The sequence below is a fragment of the Morone saxatilis genome, unplaced genomic scaffold, assembly GCF_004916995.1.
Source record: "Morone saxatilis isolate NCDOM2014 unplaced genomic scaffold, NCSU_SB_2.0 Contig5, whole genome shotgun sequence".
Classification (NCBI taxonomy): domain Eukaryota; kingdom Metazoa; phylum Chordata; class Actinopteri; family Moronidae; genus Morone; species Morone saxatilis.
The window spans coordinates 16,062,837-16,081,952 of NW_023340095.1; the positions used below are offsets into that span (position 1 = coordinate 16,062,837).

Here is a 19,116-nt window from a genome sequence, read left to right on the forward strand (position 1 = left end):
ATATACTGTATATATATATACAATACAGTACAGTTTCTGTATTACTCACAGTGTTGGTTCTGTTACCAAAGCCAAACTAAGATGTAGTTGTGATGAGCATCCTCAGAGGCAGTCCTGTATTCTGTCTCCCTTCTTCTTACTCTGGATATTTTGTTCTTTCTCTGTCCTCTTGCTTGTTCTCCTTCCTGTCTGCATATTCGGATATTTGGGGGGGAATTCAGTAGCACCTAAGGGGTCGAGTCATGTAGCCTCTCTCCTGTCTCCTGCTTGCTGTAATTTTGCATTCATGAACGTGTTGCTACCACCAGACAGTTTGACCACCTCACCCTACCCCTAACTCCAGTTCAATAAAAACACCACAAAAGTTACCAAAAAAGAAGAGTATAAATGCTAGTATGTTATACTAGCATATATACTAGTTTAATATGCTAACTAGGTTTAACTGGGGTTAAAGAAAAGAATCATAGAAAATACTACAAAAACATCCTGTATAACAGTACTACTACTTGAATGCCTCTGTTTGTGACTGAAATTTATATTTCATTGGTTTTTTTGTTTTGTTTTTTGTTTTTGTTTTTTTTGTTCTGTGAAGGTATGCTCAATGTGCACCTCTGTAAATATCCCCTCTGCGTGCTCTGAGGAATAGTTCCCTGGTACTGTAATTTGCATTAAATAAAGAGTAGGATAGCCTGGAAATGATCAATCTGTGTCTGTTCCGTTTTCTTTCAGTATGTGCCATCACATAGTCAAAGCATGTTAGAATGCGAATATCTGCTAATTAGCATTAAACACAAAATGCAGATAAGGCTGATGAGATTGTCATTAGGTTTGCAGATATTTGGTCATAAACCACAGTACTGTGAAGATTTGTGCCCGATGAAGGCACTAGATGAAAGCAGGGTTATTACAATGTGTCCTTAGAAGGACGTGGATGTCAACGCAGGATTTTATGGCAACCCATTCAATAGTTGTTGAGACATTTCGCTCAAAAGACAAATGCTGACCTCATTGTGGCCCCAGAAGAAAAGACAGAGGATCACCAAAGTCAGTAGAAATCATCCTCTGGGGACCACAAATGTCTGTACAAAATTGAATGGCAATGCATCCAACAATTGTTCAGATATTTTAGTCTGGACCAAACTGAAGGACAGACTGCCACAGTCACTGCTGCCACTATCATGGCTAACATGTGCCATAATTATTACAGTTTACAGTACAAACAGTTTTACACATACCAGCTCAGATTTTTGCTGTGGCACCAACTCATTTACATCCTTGTTATCTTTTGTCTGAGTACGACCACAGTGGGGCAGTGTTTGTCCTGTTATGCTGTTAATGACCATAGAAGCACCATCACACACTTCAATCTGAGGAGCACCATTAGTAAGTTTTATTTACAATGAGTGTAGAGCATTTTTGTTTTATATGATTGCATCAACACAACCTGAGGTAACGTATATAAAAAGCAAATATAGTCTTTGCAACTGCAGCTCTCTCTGAGAAAATACAGACTTCATGGTCTGAAAAAAAAACATTAAACCTCACAACCTTAAGTCGACATTCATTCATAGACATACAAATGTACTTAAAGTAAGCAAAACAAATAACACAAACATGACACATCCACTAGTACTTTCACCAGTTAACAAAACAAACTTAATGCTGTCTGACAGGTAGTGTGCAGAGAACAGATAATAGTTTACATTTCAGCAGGAGTCAGACTGTGAGGTTAATTATTTCAGGATGTTGTGCAGTCTATGCTTAAGACTGTTACATGACAAATGCATTCTTTAGGGTTTTGACAAATAACAGACAGATAACAAAATACTTCTCTTTAAATCCATGATCACATTCAACTGGTTTCCAGTTTGGTGTCTTCATTATTAAATAGCATAGGTGGACCCAGAAGCCTGAGCTGTCCATGTACAGTAGATGTCAGTATTAGAAGTCATTACAGGGGTTTTTACGAACCATCTCTACTATGAGAGGAGAGATAACGTCAGGCTGGATGTCCTGGATCTGCAGAACTTGTTTGCTGTACTCCTCGGTCATTGTTCTCATCTCGGTGAGACAGGCCATCACTTTGGGGTACAGCAAGCTGGAGGCACAGAGGAAACAAAGGAGGTTGTAAACCTGTGAAAGCTTTCAGTGGACTGAGAGTGGCACCTGGTTTTTCACTCACTGTTTTTCTGGTCCTGTTCTCTTGCAGTCAATCCAGGTTTTCAGCGTCATTGCCAAGTTTTCATGAAGCTCGTCAATTACACTGTGCTGCTGCACACCTGGACGATCTGATAGATTGAATAAAAACGAATACTTACTAATGCAAAGGAACCTGAACCTGAGAACTTTAATTTTTAAAGTTGCGCTGGATACAAGTGCACACTGTTTGTAGGGTTTAAATACAGTATTCACAGGGCATGATTGGACTGGGATGAACTGATGAAGACCTGCTGCTACCTGGAGAAAACAGGGACATGGCTTGCATGAGAACATACTCTTCCTCCTGCAGGCCCAGTTTGCGCAGTGTGTGGTGAAATTTGAGCAGAGGCTCCAGCAGGAGCGGCTGGAAGCCGGCTACAAAACACAAGTGCACAGAGAAGGTAAAACTAGCAAAACAATGACTGATGATCATTCATTTCATTCCACACATTATTCTTCTGTCAAAATTTTGTGTCTACATTACCCACAATGCAACTCGACCACCAAACACTTGGTCAAGATTCAGTTGTGTTATGCTAATAGCAGCAAATGTAGCCTCGAACCGCTTGCCATAAGCAGAGAAAAGGAGTGGGTTACAGAGCTCACTTATTTCTAACTCAAGTGACATCATTTGAGGTCATTTGTCACACGCAAAAGGCTTTATATAACATATGCAGTAGTACTCTCCAGGACTTGTAAACACACTTTGATGTGTAAGAATTGGTAAGAGTTTCCCTTTAAGTGGGAATGTGGTACCCAGCATGGCTTTTATTATGAATCATCTTCAGGAAATGCAAAATAAGACAAAAAAAACACAAAAGTGGAATCAGTTTGAGTCAAGTAGTGAATGAGAACAGCCTTTCTGGCATGACTGTGTTGTTGTACTTAAAATAAATAAGAATTCTGTGGAAAAGTACATCATGCTAAATTTAACATCACATTTACCTGTAATGTTTTCTTTTCTTGAGCCTTTTTATGTTTAATAAAGTCTCAACTATCATGTAAATGTAGACTTTTCTTTGACTATTTCTGGATGTTTAATCCTTTACAGGGTACTTAATGTAAGACTGTTGGACAATATAGACAAAACTCTTGGATACAGGATATGTATTTACATGGTGGCAAATTATTTTGAGTTTGTTGTCAAACCATGGGGTTAGGTTTGAAATCCATGGTAAATAAAATAGGTAGAACGTCTTTAACACATTTTCTAGTTATATTCACTGTAAGATTAGGAAAATAAGATATATATATATATATATAAATAAGATATATATATATATATGTATCTTATTTCCTAATTTTACAGTGAATATAACTAGAAAATGCACACAGTGTTAAAGACGGTCTACCGGGTAACCTCAGTGAGCACGAAGCCGGAACACAGCGAATATATGTGAACTGCATTTTGTTTGATCTTAAGAAAGAAAAGAAACAGACAAAACCAGTTCGACAACATTCTAGTGAACGTTCCTACAGGCGTCATGTTACATGTCTGAGAACTGAGATAAGTGATGCATACACCTTTTATTACATATCTGACTGCTCACAAATAAAAAATACAACATCTATATATGTATGCACAGATGTCTGCATTCATATTAGAAACTTCGTACATAAGCTAAAGGCTCAAGACTAATTGAAACCAAGACAAGTGAGATAATAAATATCATTCATAAGGTCAAAAAAATTACTCTGTCTGTAAATCAGAGGTACTTGACATGTCTGCGACTGCTGATAGTTTGGATTGCTTTTAAACGTTGTCAGCTGTAACCTAGATTCCTCACATACAGCACATACCTCTGTGCTGTTTAATTAGTTTCAGATCATATCTGTGCCTTATATATCCTCTATCACTTAATACAATCACATCGATCCATCTGTATTTCCAATCCATTCTAAGCTAAAACCCTCACTGAATGTATCTGAATTAGAATTAGAATTACAACATCCAGTGGAACTTCAGCCTCCATATGATTGCACCTCTTTTCTTAAAGCTGCTATAATTAATATTTTTATATTAAAAATGGATGAAATTACTGCATGTGAAATTAGTTGCTTGTAGGGATGAACCCACAGAGAATTATCATCCAACTCTGCCCTTGTACTCAGCTCTATGGAGCATTTTAGCATCTTTAAGCTAACTGTTTTGGTTTAACAACCCCCAACCTTACTGTTATGGTTCAGTCTCACAACAGCTATTTTTTTCAAGCCAACTTTGATACACTACCAACATAATAGAGCATTCAGCTGCTAAAAAGCCAGATATTTTCCTCATGAGTTGATGGAGCTCAATAACAAAACTAAAAGGAGAGTGAATATTGAACTTGCAACTGGTGCCCAAAAAACAAGACTCCAAGTGAATGTTGCTCAGTGTGTGCTGGATGTGCTTATTGGCAACTGTTGTCAAAAAATAAATCAATGCAGGTTTGACTTGGTTTGTAGATATTTAAGAAATAGTGTTATGCAGTGAAAATCTGTATCTATGCACATTTTAAAGTGTTATGTGTGATGTGTATCTACTCGTCTTTACTTTTGGACACTGCAGAGTAGGAAAGTTAGCCCCAACCCCTTTAAATATACATTCTGTAACTTTCGCTTGTGTAAGCAGTCTCACCTCGTACAGCGTCATCTATGCAGTATGTAAAATGGCCACAATCCCAGGTGCCTCTTTTTGCATTGAATACCATGTTGAAGCGGATCTGCATAACTTCAAATGTGGCTCCCTTCAACAGAGCAATTTGGTCCCCAATGCTTAAAGACCTATAAAAAACCAGTGTGATAAACACTTAAAAGCTAGACATGAATCATACAAAAAACTCCACTGAGACATATTTGAATATGCATTGAAGCACACGTTTACCGGAAGTCCTGAAGACCTTTGGAGAAACTAATGATGTCCTGGATCATGTAAGTTGTGAGGTCAGCCATATGCGGAAGAGCAGTGAAAACAGCTGTGTTTTTTCTGGCCTGTTCGCCCTCTTGGTTGTCTTGTTTTTCAAAGGAACCACAGAGACTGGAGGAGGAGGACGACGAGAGGGAGAAGGAGAGGGAACAGGCGTACGAGGGCTCGTTTTCAGAATGGTTGTACTCACTCGCAGGAAGGATGTTTCTGTCCATTGGCTGAAAAAAATAAAATGTCAGTCAGATAAGTTAAGACAATGATGATGACAACACCCTAAAACATGCTTGCAGTCATTCACACATTCACCCTGAAGCCACTAAAGCGGTAAAATGCTGAGTCAAATGTGCTGCGGTGGCCACAGAGTAGCTCCTGAATTGTTTCCTCTTGTTGGGAGGAAAGCTGGATTGTTGCAACGAGCATCTTCTTCTTCTTGATGCGGATCCTCCTCTCCAACACCTCCTTCTCAGACATGACCACTACAAGGACAAAAAAAAGACCTGTATGTATGTTACCATGGAAATACTGATTTAAAAACACCAATGACTGAATAACTTTTTTTTAAATTAAGTTTTACTCATGTTTTTCAATCACTCCTGCAGTGCTGTTTAACTTCTATTGCTGGATTGTGTTGAAATAGAAAAGTCACAAAGAAAATATAGATATAGCATAACATATTAACTCAATATGCACATTTAATAATGAATTACCTCCAGCAATTGAATAATGAGCTCGTCACATCACATACTGTACTAGTAATATACAGTATAAATAATAAGGGGTCATTTGGTCTATCTGTATGCTACTTACTTTCTTGACGCATGCCTATGGCCTGGCATTTACGGAAGCGGCAGGCTTGACACGACCGTCGGTTGTTTTTGGTTATAGTGCATTTATTCAGGAACGGACAGCGGAGCTGCGTTGACCTCTTTATGGCACGTCTGAATTTATTTAAAAATCCACTTAGTAACAGCAAACAAACAACACTGAAGTTAGAAATCACATGCATGAAAACATACATTACATTGTAGTATTAGTGAGTCGACCACACAGCTCATAAATACAGTGTACAGTGTATCTGAGTCAATGAGAATTCCTGTGGCAACACTAATGACTGAATAGTTAATACTTAGTAGTAAGTACGGCCAATAGTAATCCTGTATAAACCAAAGTGAGCAGACTTCTAGATGGGACTACTGAAAATGTTTCCAACCCACAAAATGTTTTAGAGTGTGGGGGATCATTTCTCTATCTTAATAGCTATAATTTAATAACAATAAAGAGTCAAATAATGTACATATAATTGAAAACGATGCTTTTAAAAGGATGTCAGTTACTAAAGGATCATATATTAAAAAAATAATCATATATTTAAAGCTGCGATAATCAATCGCAGAATCAAATAACTACATATGTGTAACACTGACACTGATGTACTTTCTGTCCCTGTGGAAAAACAGTTCTGGTCTTGCCGACATAGATTGCTAAACACAAAAGCTAAAGCAATAGATCAAACCAAACTTGAAGCAGCAGCCCACATACAGCAGCTAAAGAGCCAGATCTTCCAAGAACTTTCGAAAAAAACGAAACAAGCTAAAAAGAGGGTGAAATTCTCACATCTTCAAATTTTGTCACACAAGTGTGCAGCATTTCCTTCCTGCTTTTGCACAGAACTATATATCTGAGATATTTATCTTCCACTGACATACTACTGTGTAAGACACTGCTTTACTAGTGAACTGAATCACTCTCAGGCATGTTGCTCATAATGTAAATATTAATATGCAAACTATTGCTGATGAGATTAAATAAATGTTTAATATTTCTGGTAATCTGGTATAATTATAATCCCAATACTAAATGTAATCACATGTCGTCAGTTTTTCTCCATTGGGATCTAAAACTGGAAAAGCAGTGACGCAAAGGTCTAAAAACTAAGATGCATTCACATAGATTTCTTTACGTTTCACACAAAGATCAGCTACAAATTAGGATAAAAATAAATATTTTAGTGCGCTGTACGGTCTTGATGCACACTCTACAAAGATCACAAAGTTTTGACTACATAATCGGTATAAAGATGCAAAAATGAAGCAGGGGAAGTAGGAAATGCAGCTGGAGTTGAAGCAATGTATCTCATATAAAGTGTAATATCAATTGTTTATCTTCCAAAACACAGTACTCGCCATTCCTCAATGAAGGGACAGAATTCTTCTAGCATATTCAGCATATTGAGAAAGTTCATTCATGTCTGAGCAGGGAGAATATCACAGTAGGTATAATGTGAATGAAAACATATGCCCTTTAAAGCAACATATTGAATAGAAAACATTCAAAGATAATTTGCCACTTTGATTGAATTTGTTTACCGCTAATTACTGCAGGAAAATATGTTTTCTTTCTATTTTTGCTGCCTTGAGTGAAGAGTTATTTTTTTGTTACAGCATTTTCAATGATTATGTTGATGGTATAAAAAGCTTTGAGCATCATTTGGAGCATGCATTTGCAGCTTTGGTGTTTGTTTTACCCAATTCTCAAAACTGGGTCCTTTGTTTCTAACAAAAAATCCATCTGAACAACTGAAAACAAACACGTAAATGTACACTTAAGCCACATTATAGGGAACTGAGTTTGATGTCAGACATCAGAGAAGGAAACTGTCTACTGAGGCAGATGAAGAGGTAGCCACACAGGAAGAGACAGAGGACAGAGTGCACGCAGATACCATGTGTGTTTTAAAGTTATAAATAGTTTCTAAGTTCAATGAATTGGTTGTTTTGAGACATTGTCTAGAGCACAACTAACAATTATTTCTACAAATTTATACAGAATATATATATTGTATTACATTTTTGCTTTATCTCTCTCTCTCTGGACAACATTTGCCTTTATTCAAAGAATCAAATACAATAGATATGTTTCCTTAGTGTACACCTGAAAATAAGAATAGAATGAGACATTTTACCTACTGACGCCGCAGATCACCTTTCATGAAGGCTGCCATGTTGAACTGCCATGTTTCTACTGTAACCCAGAAAGGACAAACCTAACACAGTCTCTATACAGGACCATTCGCGTTTTTTACGAGTTTCGCAGCCACTGTAGTTTCTCCCTCACGTTTGGAAACAGTGCGTAAAGCAAGTGAGTTGCGATCTGCTAGATGCCACTAAGTCTTACACACTGGACCTCTAAGCATTGATTGGTGAGCAAAATCCCAATTTGGGGGCAATGCTGTCACTAATGATTGAGATACAATCACAGAAAGCAAGGTCAGCAAAGAGTTCACCTTCTCCAAAAACGTTCTCTGTCAGTTTAATTATTCTCGTTCGCTCTAATTGATCTTCTACTGAGATCTTTTACTTGCTGGTTCCACAGTCAGTCAGTGAGGGTCAGAAACAGCCTGAACTGTGTTGCTAATACCTGAACATTTATTGGAGTCAAACACAGACAGATCTTATCCCCTCTGTTGTCCGTCAGTTCCTTATAGGTTAGTTTTTGTATGGCTTCATTAGTTGGTGTATTTTGTTTGTTTATATTTACATTATTACATTATTATATATTTTTTACTGTAATGTATTTATCACCAATTCCAAATATACTTTTTAAACCTTTGATTGTTGTGTGCCTTGTGATTAACAGCATTATTCTTTACTAGAACTATTGTGTGTGTATTTCATTCATCCGAGTGAGAAATGGAATGGAGTGTTACAGTATAAATTCAAAAGCAAATGATGGTTTTTGTACTTGTTGTTTTGGCAGTGCCAGTGAGTGTCTGGCACTTGGCTATATATTTCTGAAAAAAGAGAAACATTTTGTCACCTTTCTCCTACATCACACATGTTCACGGTGCTTGTTATAAATAATGTCACACAGCCAGGAAGTAGAAACACTGAATGGAGCATCAACGGCGGGGGAAGAGAGAGACGCTGCAGCATGTGTGTAAGAGAAGAAAACACAAGAAGAAGAAGAAGAAGAAGAAAAACAACCTCACCTGAAGAAGCCCTTGCAGCCTTCGCATGTCAAGGCATTAAAGTGGTAACCCTTGGCCAGATCTCCACACACACCGCAGGCTCTGGATTCCTCGTCTTCTGTCCCCTTTCCTTCCTCGTCCTCGTCCTCTTCATTTTGCCCCGTAAGCGCTTCTCGGATGGTCTGCGCCCCAGTGGCCTTGTTACTCATTCTCACCTGACGGATGATGAGATAAACGTTAATTCATAACCATTAATTTTGTGTGCAGTGTTGTTTTAGTAAGTGGGAAGAGAGGCTTTAGTGTTGACAACCACAAGCACAAACAACACTGTGAGGTGAGGCTCACCAGTACCTGCAAAAAACCTCAGTGTTTTACCACAACTGGCGCTCCAATACAAGGAATAATGCACAGCTTTTGACCTGATACAGCACCAATAGGGACACTCATCACTTCCAATACCACTTATTTGCCTGACGCTGTCACACTATTGTAGTTTGCAGTGATAGGCTTTTATCTGGTACTCAATAGAAGTAGTACAAATGGGTTAATAGAGGTTTTGATTAATCACTTAGTATAATTGTAAGATTGTTTCAACTGAAGAAAATTTATCTTTTTACTCTTAAAAACATGTCATTTTATCATTAACCCTCAATAATGCATGCCATGTATGCCATTATTTTGAAATCACAGTTAAAATGTCTATTTCCTGCACAACCGCCACCAGTAATCCAATACTTTCATTTACACAGCCGTGTGACAGTGACTGGAGAAAACATTATGTACACACACAATAAGTAGCATGTAAAAGCATTGTTTGTCTGAGCGACAGTCGCGCCTTCGTCTTGGCAGGCAGCAGAAACTTTGTGACACATAAATATGACATGATACGTTTAACACATGTAAGAGACAGCCCGTAAACCTTCAAATAATCTGAAAAGACCTACTTTCCCTGCCTCTCCTGTACCCGGTTAAAGGTCGAGCGGTAATCAAACAGCGATCAGGATCATTCAACTCACTGACTTGGTGATTCCAGATGTCCAAACAGCTGTCTGTAGTTTCGCCCTGTCAGCGGTTAATCTCGGCGGGTTTTGGATTGATTCAACAGGTGAGAACGAGTATCGCACTAAGTCTTCCTGCTTGTCGTGTTGTTGTTTGATGCCGGGCTCGTTGCTACAAGTAATCCTGGCTGAAGCCTGCGAGACGGGCCCGTCGCCAAAGGGGGGTGGGGGGGGGTGGAGGTGCAATGCCCGCCCATGCCAGTGGCGCATCCCGTGCCACCCTGTTACGCACGCACCCCTCAACCGCCGGACATTAAGTGAAAAATAAAAAGTAAAGAATAAAAGAGAGACATGTAAAGGCTGCACCCATTGCAGCGTGTGCAGATCCACTGTGAGTACGGAGGAAAGTTTGCCACTGACCACTGTTGACTGATGCACCATGCAGATGATCCTGAGCAGCTTCCACACACAACTGCGGGCAAGTAAGTACCGTTGTTTGCTAAATAAATACTGAAATAAAATAAAACTATTGCCAGCCGCCGTTTTGGATTTTGCTGGGCGTCTATTCAAGCAATTACTACTGTACTGTAACTGGGCGTGGCCAAAACAGAAAGAAAATGACATAGGAGGACTGTTTATTCGCTGTTCATGGTCAATGGCCAACTGCAATGAGTTCTCACGTTTCACCCAATTACACATTATATTTATATATCATTTGACTTAATGTCCCCCTGAAAATGTGATTCATTTACGATATAAAACCCCCTACACAAAAAAATATAAGTTCACCTCCACTGTAAATACGCATTAAAGTAAAGACAGTTTTCTCATTAACATAGTAGATTTCCGTTCAGAATGGCGCTGACAGTCACATTGACATACAATACAAAACATCTGAAGTCATTGAAGAAAATTTGTCACACCCAAGGTCAAAATGCATTGTAACCTGGAGTATGCCTTTATAGGCCTATTTGATCTCATAAACAACTGTCCTTAATTGGTTTGCTTTTTTATAGTGACTATCAGCATACAACATTTTTAAAAAGAATTATGGAAAATATTTTCCTGAAGAGGTTTACTAAAACTTGAATTCCTGTTCAGAAAGACATCAGCTATGACTATGTGACATTTGAAGTAATTTTACTGACAATTTTGGATAATATTACAGGGAAAGTCACCCCCAAAGTAAAAATGTGTTGTAATACTTATAATAATATAAACTCTCATAAAAGACTGTACAGTTTTAGAGAAATTGAAGGGATCACTTCTAAAGTCAAACAATATCTGTGACACATTGAACATTTCCTCACATTTGAACTCTGTATAGAAGTTTGCTTAAAATAAAAATTATTTTTTAGAGACCTGCTTAATATCATTACATTTCTGAAAGGTACGGCGCCCCTACAGTCCCCAAAAGGAAATATTTTTGATCTTGTGCTCACAAGTTATTAATCTTGTGCGCACAAGTTATTAATCCTTTGGGCACAAGATCATTTACTATAAATTCATATGCATCTCTAACGGCTTCAGATGCACACAGCTGTCATATAATGGAGAGAACTCAGCTTATCAAGTTTTATTTTCACCTCAGAATGTCATACCATGAAATTCTTGCTGCTCTTGCTGAAATCTGAATTGCGCACAAGTTAAAAAATATTTCCTTTTGGGGACTTTAGGGGCTCCAAAGAAAGGAGATACTGGGTTTAACATTATAATATGTAAATTGCAGAAGCACTTTAAATAAGAGAAGTAGTCGAAATAAGTAACCTTAGAATTGAATCCTCCATAGCATCTCAGACCCCTAGATAGAAATAGAGTTTGTACCTGGGTCCTTTCCAGAAAAGATGGGAATATACTGCACATTCTGGATAAAATATGTAAGGAGTAATAATGAAAAGGCTTTAATTAATCTATACACCCACAATGATGGGAAACTTATACTTTAATCATAGGAGTGGACAACAAATATAGACATCAGACTGCATCTCAGTACACTTTTTATATCTACAATCCTTTACTCAGTTTTAGTGCGGTGCTGCTCCACTAGGCTCATCTCCTCTAGGATTCGATTAGAGGCTCTTTCAGAGGGACAGGTAGACTGTGAGGCTCCCAGAGTACTACGATGGATCCCAGAATGCTCTGCAGTCCCCTGAATTATATTATGAGCTGCCTGCAAGTGTCTATGCTGCCTCTGGTGCACTGGGAGAGAAAAATCATGAGGTTAGACTGGTGCGCAAAGCATCTGCCTTAAATTTTATCATTTAATTGTTCTTTTTTTTTATAGAGGGCATCTCTTACCTTCAAGACATGTTTTTAATTGTTACCTCAAATACTGTCTATTCATAATTTGTAATAATTTTGATATTGTATTCTGTGATAATAATGTGTGAATGCAGTGGAAACAGAAAAATCTCCCAAACCTCTTTGTCTGACACTGATCTTCTCGACCTCTGGGATAAGGAAACTGTACACCAACTCTGACACAATCTCCTCCGACTGAAGACTGTCCCGGCTACACACACATACAAATGAGTTTTGTTTATTATTCTCTGGTTTGAATTTCTGAATATAAAGCATCAGCAGTCATGCTGAGGTATCCGTTACCTTTCCTCCATGGCGTAAGCAATGTCATTGACCTCCTTAGCCCTCCTGCGGATCTCCTCTCTGGCCTGCTGGTTGGCTGTCTGCTCCAAGGTCCCTAAGATGATGTCCTCCAAATACAAATCCACAGTTTCCTGTTGTACCTGCACCACCTGTGACACCGTGTTAAGGACACACACACGCGCTGAGCATTAAAACATGTGCACCTAACAAACATTATTTTCTAGAACAATCTCCATTGCACCCTCATAGCTAAACATGTACGCACTTGTCTGAAGATCTCATCTTCTTCTCTGCGTCGGCGCTCCTCCACTTGTCTCTTTCCACTCTCCTCAGCCTCTCGTAGGCGGCGGTCTCTCTCAGCCAGTAGTGTGAAGGCATGGATCCTGCGCTCCTCTTGGAGATGAACCAGCTCCTTGGACAAAGTGTCGAACAGGTGTTCGAGCTCTGCACCTACCACTCTGGCCTGAGACGCCTCCTCTTGAGAGGTCTGCGCGGAAAGAGAGAAGGTGTAATGGGATTGTCTGGAGGTTGTACAATTTTGCCGGTGAACGTGTCTGCGTGTTTCACCTTGTGTCTATGTTCGTCTCTCTGTTTTTTCAGGGTCATAACAAGCCCTTTGTCAGCATTTTGTAACTCCTGCTCCTCCTTCTGCAGGGCGTGGACAGTCCTGAGTTCCTGGATGAGCTCCAGATGGTTCTCCTTGCCCATAAACATCTGCAAACACGTCAACACACGTAGAAATTAATTACAATAACAACTTGAAACACATGCAAACATTTCTATTAGCACTTCGGGCATGAAAAGTGTCACAGACATGCAGGTAAACACACACACGTGCATGCAGACATGTTCAGACCTCGCATTGGATACTTCTTCCTCTCATTAGTTTCTGCAAGTGGATGACTGCGAGCTCTATCTCCTCATCCCCCTGTGGAGGGGAATACATAAATGAATAAATAGCCTCTTGGTAAGATGAAGAAGGTCAGTGTCAGTTAGAGTCAGAGACGTTAGCTGACCTCTGGTGGCTCCTCCACTCTGGGAGTGACAGGACGAGGAACAGTCTTCTCCTTCTTGACAAGAAAACGCAAGGACTTCTCTCTGGCTTGCTCGCTCTTCTCCCTCATGGACTGTGGAGCCACAATATGTAATCCACATGTAAGTATAACTTAAGTGATATTCTGAATTGGCATATTTCTTTCTGCTTTACCTTGTATTTTTCCATCAGTTCTACCGCTTTGTTTACACGGGGCTTGATCACATCCTTGACGGTGTTGACTTTGGGCCTTTTCCCTTGTGGCTTGAGGACTGTGGCTGAGAGTCCTGCCTCCAGCTTCAGTAAGCCTATGATTGACAAAAAATCTAGTTACCTCAACAGTAAAGGGACGCTCTTGCCTCTGAGGTGCTATTTTGGAAATGACTTGCTAAATTCTATTTGCCCCAAAAGCATTTAGATTCAGACCTTCATATGTGTCTAAGTATTGGCTTTTGCTGAACGTGTCCCTGCGGGCCCCAGGGGCACCTGTCTTAGACTCTAGATAGTTTCTGACAATGCCAGGTCGCTCCAGCTTCCCCTCCATATTTCTCCTCTTAGCTTCCAGTTTTCTCAGCGCTACACACAAGAGACGGATGAGAAGGATTGAAACAAAGCCTCGAATAAGACATTCATGATGTATGTTAGAGCAGAGGCAGTGGTTGTCTTACACCTCATGTAGTCATTGTGAATCTTGTGTAGCTTGGTGTCCTTGTCTTTTTGGTGCTTTGAATATATCTGGTGCAGTCTCTCGTTTGTAACTTCTTTCTGGGCCCCATCTCTCTTCCTCAAGAGGTCCTTCAGCACAGCAAGACGAGCCTCTTGTAACCTGGCCAACACCCACAGAAACAGAGAACGTTGCAGGAGGGGAGGTTTTGCATGGTAAAGACAGCAGGAACATCAAGGGCGAGCTTCACCAAGACTGCTTCACAGGCCAAGAGGTAGATATGTCCTACATATTGTCCTTGGTTAGACATAATATTAGCCACAAGTAGTATATGGTTGTGGTATTTTGATTAGAGCAACCGCTGTTACAATGGTTCAAACCACTGTGTTTACACATTACTCAGTTTGCTTAAATCTCCAGTAGCTAATTGTTTGTCCACTTGGGGGCAGCTGAAACAAGCTAAGATCACTAATGAGTGAACCAAAACAGTGAGCAGTGAGTTGGTGATCATTTTTACATTTCACTTGTAGTACTTTGATCCACTTTACATTTAAACAATATTGATTATAGCTGCTTTAAAGCCAGTATATATATATATTTCTGACTTTGGCGTTCCCAACACAATATTTTAGGTACGCCGTGTTAAATAATTAGGTTAAATAATAGCGGTTGAGGTGCAGCACCACTCACTTCTGGATTTCTCCCTCTCTGAAAGCCCACTCTTTGACCTCCATCTCCTCCATCATACGTCTCCTTTTGTCCAGCTGACTGAGGTCATGCAATGGAGGAAGGGTGGCCTCCCATGCTCGTTTAGCACGTGCCCGCTGTATCATTTCCACTTCTGCTAGGCCTGCAGGCAGACCACGACCTGAGGGGAATTGCCATGAGAGAAGGGTTAAGTGTAATTTGCAGAGGTGAGGAGAGGCATCGGTAAGATTAATTATAAGACGCTCAAGGTACAGGTATACTATTCAGCTGAGAGCACCAGTAGGAAGCCTGGAGATGTTTTAACAAATGAATTACACATTATAGTTTATAACTGGTGAAGATCTAAACAGTTCATGTACCCCAAGTCAAAGCTGCCAGTTGCAGGAGCTCAGTGGGAGTTGTCCCATGTTGTACCACATACTCAGGGCTGTACGGGTCTGTCTGCGTTTCACTTTCCCTGTAGTCGGTCTGAACGCCCACGGTGAAGTGGGTCGGCTGTTGCTCAGCATTGTTTCCACCAGTGGACACAAAATCTTCTCTGAGGAGACACAAAGAGAGGATGTATCCTCTACCAGCAAAAAATGCATAACAGAAATGGCTGTCAGATAAAGAAACATTAGGAATTTGTTGAACTTACCTCGGCAAAGCAAAAATCACATCCGGGGGAACCTGCTGTGCGAAGGGAATCTGAGGCCTAAAGGAAACAGAGTGAAACAGCATATCAGAGACTATATCAATATTTAACACAGAGACTGGGGCAGAATGGCAGTTTTGTGAACGGTCATGAGACAGAGGTAACTGCTGATAAGGAAGTTAGTATGATTGTATTCCACCATATTCAAAGCTTCAGAGTGTATGCTGGCTACTCAAACCGTTTAAAGTATTTCCAGCGATCAGCACCGGTCACATGGCACTCCTCCCTTTTCAGCCATGACTGAGCATCTGGAATAACCCTGTCAGGAAGATAATCGAGAATCATAGCCACAAACTGATAACTACGCCAAGGGACAGAGTTTAGTAACAGAGTTAACCTTGAATTAATACAACTCAGTAACTGCTGCTGTCTGTCCGTGTTACCCAGCCAGCTGCTGCAGTGCCTCTTTGCGTTGCTCCGCGTGGCCTCGCCAGTGACGATCAACAGAGGCCGGTACTGGGTCTACAGGGTCCAGTTGAAAAGTATACCGTGGGTGGTGGGACAGGTTACTGAACATGGACCCAAACTCAGGCACTCTCCTCTGATAAAGGCAGAGAGGAAATACTGTCAGCGAGTGCATTTCACATTCATCCTGTTTCTTTGTTCTCATGCGTAAACAGCAACAACATTGACCATGGGTCATAATTCGGTCACAGTGCGCTTCAGGGAACAACGTGTGCCGAGTGGGTGAGAGGTAAACAGACAGTGAGTAAAGTATGACTTTCAGTTTAAAATATATGAATTTAACTTAATGTTATGCAGTAGAAACTTTGTGTAAATGGTTCAAAACTATTATAAAATGGTGGGTAAAGTTTGTACACTTAAGACAACACTTCATTTTTACCAAATCTCAGGTGTGCAATCTTTGGAGCTATAAGCAGAAACCTAAACAAATCCAAACCTAAGGTAATAACAACAACTAAATGACCTTTGACTTAGTGCTTTGACTTAGTTAGACATGGTAAAAGAGATCACGCAGGCTTAACCTAACTGTTTAACCTTATTTGATGATATAACCTCACACAACCAATATTTTGCTCTAGGACACAACTTACTACTCGGTCCGTAGACGCATAGGCGTTGAGGTTGGACCTGACATGGTCCGCCTCCGATGACACCGTGTAAACCGGATCTGTGGCAAAAAGAAAAACCAGCTGAGGTGATGTCAACCGAGCGAGTTTCCAAACGCGAACGCAGGCTTTAAGTGTACTTACCATACAAGTAGTCATAAACCCGTTGCCGCCTAACAACTTTATTACCTTCGTTTTTCTTAGAAATGGTGTGAGTGACTGATACGCTCATTTTAATTAACTGATATTTCTATTTAAAATGTTTTTTGTCCAACGTATTTCTCTCACAGACAGCGGCATCAGCGACCTCTGCGGTATTTAACAACGTAACCATGGAGACGGTAAACGGAGTCAAAGTGGGAGGAGTTAGTCCGGCTGTCCGTCCCGTTCACTTCCTGCTCAAAAACAACAGTTCACCGACGTGGACGTTACCGACGATGTGCAACTGCGGTCAAATATGAGTTTGTTTTTATCCATAATGAAACACCAGTCAAAGGCACAGGGCTATATAACGTTACTATAAGTCATATCAACTCCAACATCCAACCGCGGAGCTCACAGTTCAGTCAGCGGAAGGCAGAAGCTGAAATAAAATAAATAGAAACTTGATAACACATCTTATCTGCTGCTTTGAAGCATTGGCAGTAACGTTACATATAACGTGTAAATGCAAAAATAGCAACGACGAGGTGTTTTCTGCTACAGCTCTGACTTGTGTCACTGACTCACGCCGTGACCGAGGCTGAGGCTCATGGGTAGTAAGTTTATTTAAAAAACAAACAAACAAAGAGGAGATTATTAAAAACAAGTGATCATACCATATACATATTACAGCGTTATAGTATTTATGAGCCCGTGTTACAGTGTTCAGGAAAGAAGTGGTGAAAATACACCCCCAGAGCTCCTTCTTCCGATGCATGGTCCCTCCCCCTTCCTCTGCCCGCCTTACTTTATTTTTAGAGATGGTATACAGGCAGGTGACAAATTAAAGGAAAACTCTCAATAAATGACTGGAGAACCATAACGAATGCAGACGCTTCCACAAAGGTGCACTGCAGGATACAATTAAGAAATGAACATCCAATAATGCTCTGTGGCATGTATAACCACATGAGAGCAGCCCATCCTGGTACTTTGGCCTTGTGTCAAGCCCCCGCTCCCTTCTGAAAAATGTAAATGCAAATTCTAAGGTCTTTGGCAAGTTAATGCCATAAAATAAGAATACCGTATTTGCTTTTTAGTTATTAGGAGCCAAAATCTTATGGCCAGCAAGGTAAATAATTAGGTTATGTCATTGTTATCCCTATATAAAAATAAAGAAACATGGGTTGATGTCCTTTTAGTCTGCCTCCATCAAAGTGGACGAACCAGACGTATACAACTACATTATTGAATCATATTTCTGACATTAGTCACTGTTTCTGTCGTTAAGACACTTTATTCTTATCTGTTCAATGTGACGTTACTGTAAACTAACTACTACCACTAAGAGTGTGGCAGAGCGTAACCGCAGTTTGTGTTGATTAATCAGCCTTTTACTAAAACAGAAGTGGTTTTATCTCAGTCAGCACACATGTCATTTACTCACTAACATCATTAACTGACCTCTGATGAAGTCCCAGTTGATTCTGATTTTGTTAGAGGGATATTATAGTGGGCTTGCACTGCATTAACACATCTGAGAGTACAATGATTCTGAGAGCTAGTGTTGAATAATATGATAAAAACATTGTATTGCGATATGATTCATCTTTCATTAGTGTGGGCGTAATCATTTTTGCATCACAAATGGAACTTAACACGAACAACAACAGTGGCCCCATTCATAGGGCACAAGAGGTCTATGACAATGATGTGAATCATATGCTATGGCCTTCGCAGTCACCAGATATCAACGCAGTTGAATACCTATGCAAGATTTTGGACCGATGGGTTAGACAGCGCTTTCCACCACCATCATCAAAACACCACATTGGAAGAATGGAGATCATCCCCCCAGTTCCAGAGATTGGTAGAATCCATTTCAAGGCACATTGAGGCTATGCTAGAGATACACCTTACTATGAAACTTTATGTTTGTTTTCCCTTTAATATATCAACCATCTTTATATTATTAGGTTATTAAAGTGAAATTATAATCCCAAAGCAATACGTTTTTAAGAAAACATCAGAGGTGACATTTATTTATCACTTGGGAGATTCTCCACATTTTATTGCAGCACCTAATATTCATCAACTACATAGGCTACAAATTCTGAAATGTATGTTTTTGTG

The 19,116-nt window shown here is 39.9% G+C and overlaps 2 protein-coding genes across 3 annotated transcripts; both read right to left on the reverse strand.

The window, feature by feature from the left end:
- Positions 1–1,374: 1,374 nt before the first annotated feature.
- nr1i2 (nuclear receptor subfamily 1, group I, member 2) lies at positions 1,375–10,265 on the reverse strand. Of its 2 annotated transcripts, none has more exons than XM_035677046.1 (9): positions 10,088–10,265; positions 9,093–9,286; positions 5,912–6,042; positions 5,411–5,580; positions 5,063–5,322; positions 4,817–4,962; positions 2,458–2,574; positions 2,183–2,288; positions 1,375–2,098 (listed from the first exon to the last, which is right to left on the reverse strand). In XM_035677046.1, exons 2-9 carry the CDS (start codon positions 9,278–9,280, stop codon positions 1,942–1,944), a joined length of 1,275 nt encoding a protein of 424 aa, XP_035532939.1. In that variant the 5' UTR covers positions 9,281–9,286; positions 10,088–10,265; the 3' UTR covers positions 1,375–1,941. The 2 variants fall into 2 exon arrangements, with proteins under 2 accessions (XP_035532939.1, XP_035532940.1); XM_035677047.1 differs by having other exon boundaries at positions 1,942–2,098; positions 10,092–10,265.
- Positions 10,266–11,942: 1,677 nt separating this feature from the next.
- On the reverse strand, positions 11,943–17,727 carry cfap91 (cilia and flagella associated protein 91). The gene is made up of 17 exons (XM_035677048.1): positions 16,987–17,727; positions 16,828–16,904; positions 16,156–16,313; positions 15,951–16,031; positions 15,716–15,772; positions 15,438–15,616; positions 15,061–15,238; positions 14,375–14,532; positions 14,133–14,282; positions 13,881–14,014; positions 13,690–13,800; positions 13,530–13,601; positions 13,241–13,387; positions 12,939–13,160; positions 12,674–12,822; positions 12,490–12,581; positions 11,943–12,268 (listed from the first exon to the last, which is right to left on the reverse strand). The coding sequence occupies exons 1-17, from the start codon at positions 17,072–17,074 to the stop codon at positions 12,084–12,086; spliced, it is 2,238 nt and encodes a 745-aa protein (XP_035532941.1). The 5' UTR covers positions 17,075–17,727; the 3' UTR covers positions 11,943–12,083.
- Between the last annotated feature and the right edge of the window lie 1,389 nt (positions 17,728–19,116).

Coding starts and splice junctions, on each gene's coding strand:
- nr1i2 (XM_035677046.1), bottom strand. CDS start 9,280: ATGAGTAACAAGGCCACTGGGGCGCAGACCATCCGAGAAGCGCTTACG. Junction 5,581..5,911: donor CATAGGCATGCGTCAAGAAA/GTAAGTAGCATA, acceptor TTGTCCTTGTAG/TGGTCATGTCTGAGAAGGAG. Junction 2,575..4,816: donor CATAGATGACGCTGTACGAG/GTGAGACTGCTT, acceptor TGTGTTTTGTAG/CCGGCTTCCAGCCGCTCCTG.
- cfap91 (XM_035677048.1), bottom strand. CDS start 17,074: ATGAGCGTATCAGTCACTCACACCATTTCTAAGAAAAACGAAGGTAAT. Junction 13,388..13,529: donor GAAGAAGTATCCAATGCGAG/GTCTGAACATGT, acceptor ACGTGTTTGCAG/ATGTTTATGGGCAAGGAGAA. Junction 13,161..13,240: donor GAGACGAACATAGACACAAG/GTGAAACACGCA, acceptor CTTTCCGCGCAG/ACCTCTCAAGAGGAGGCGTC.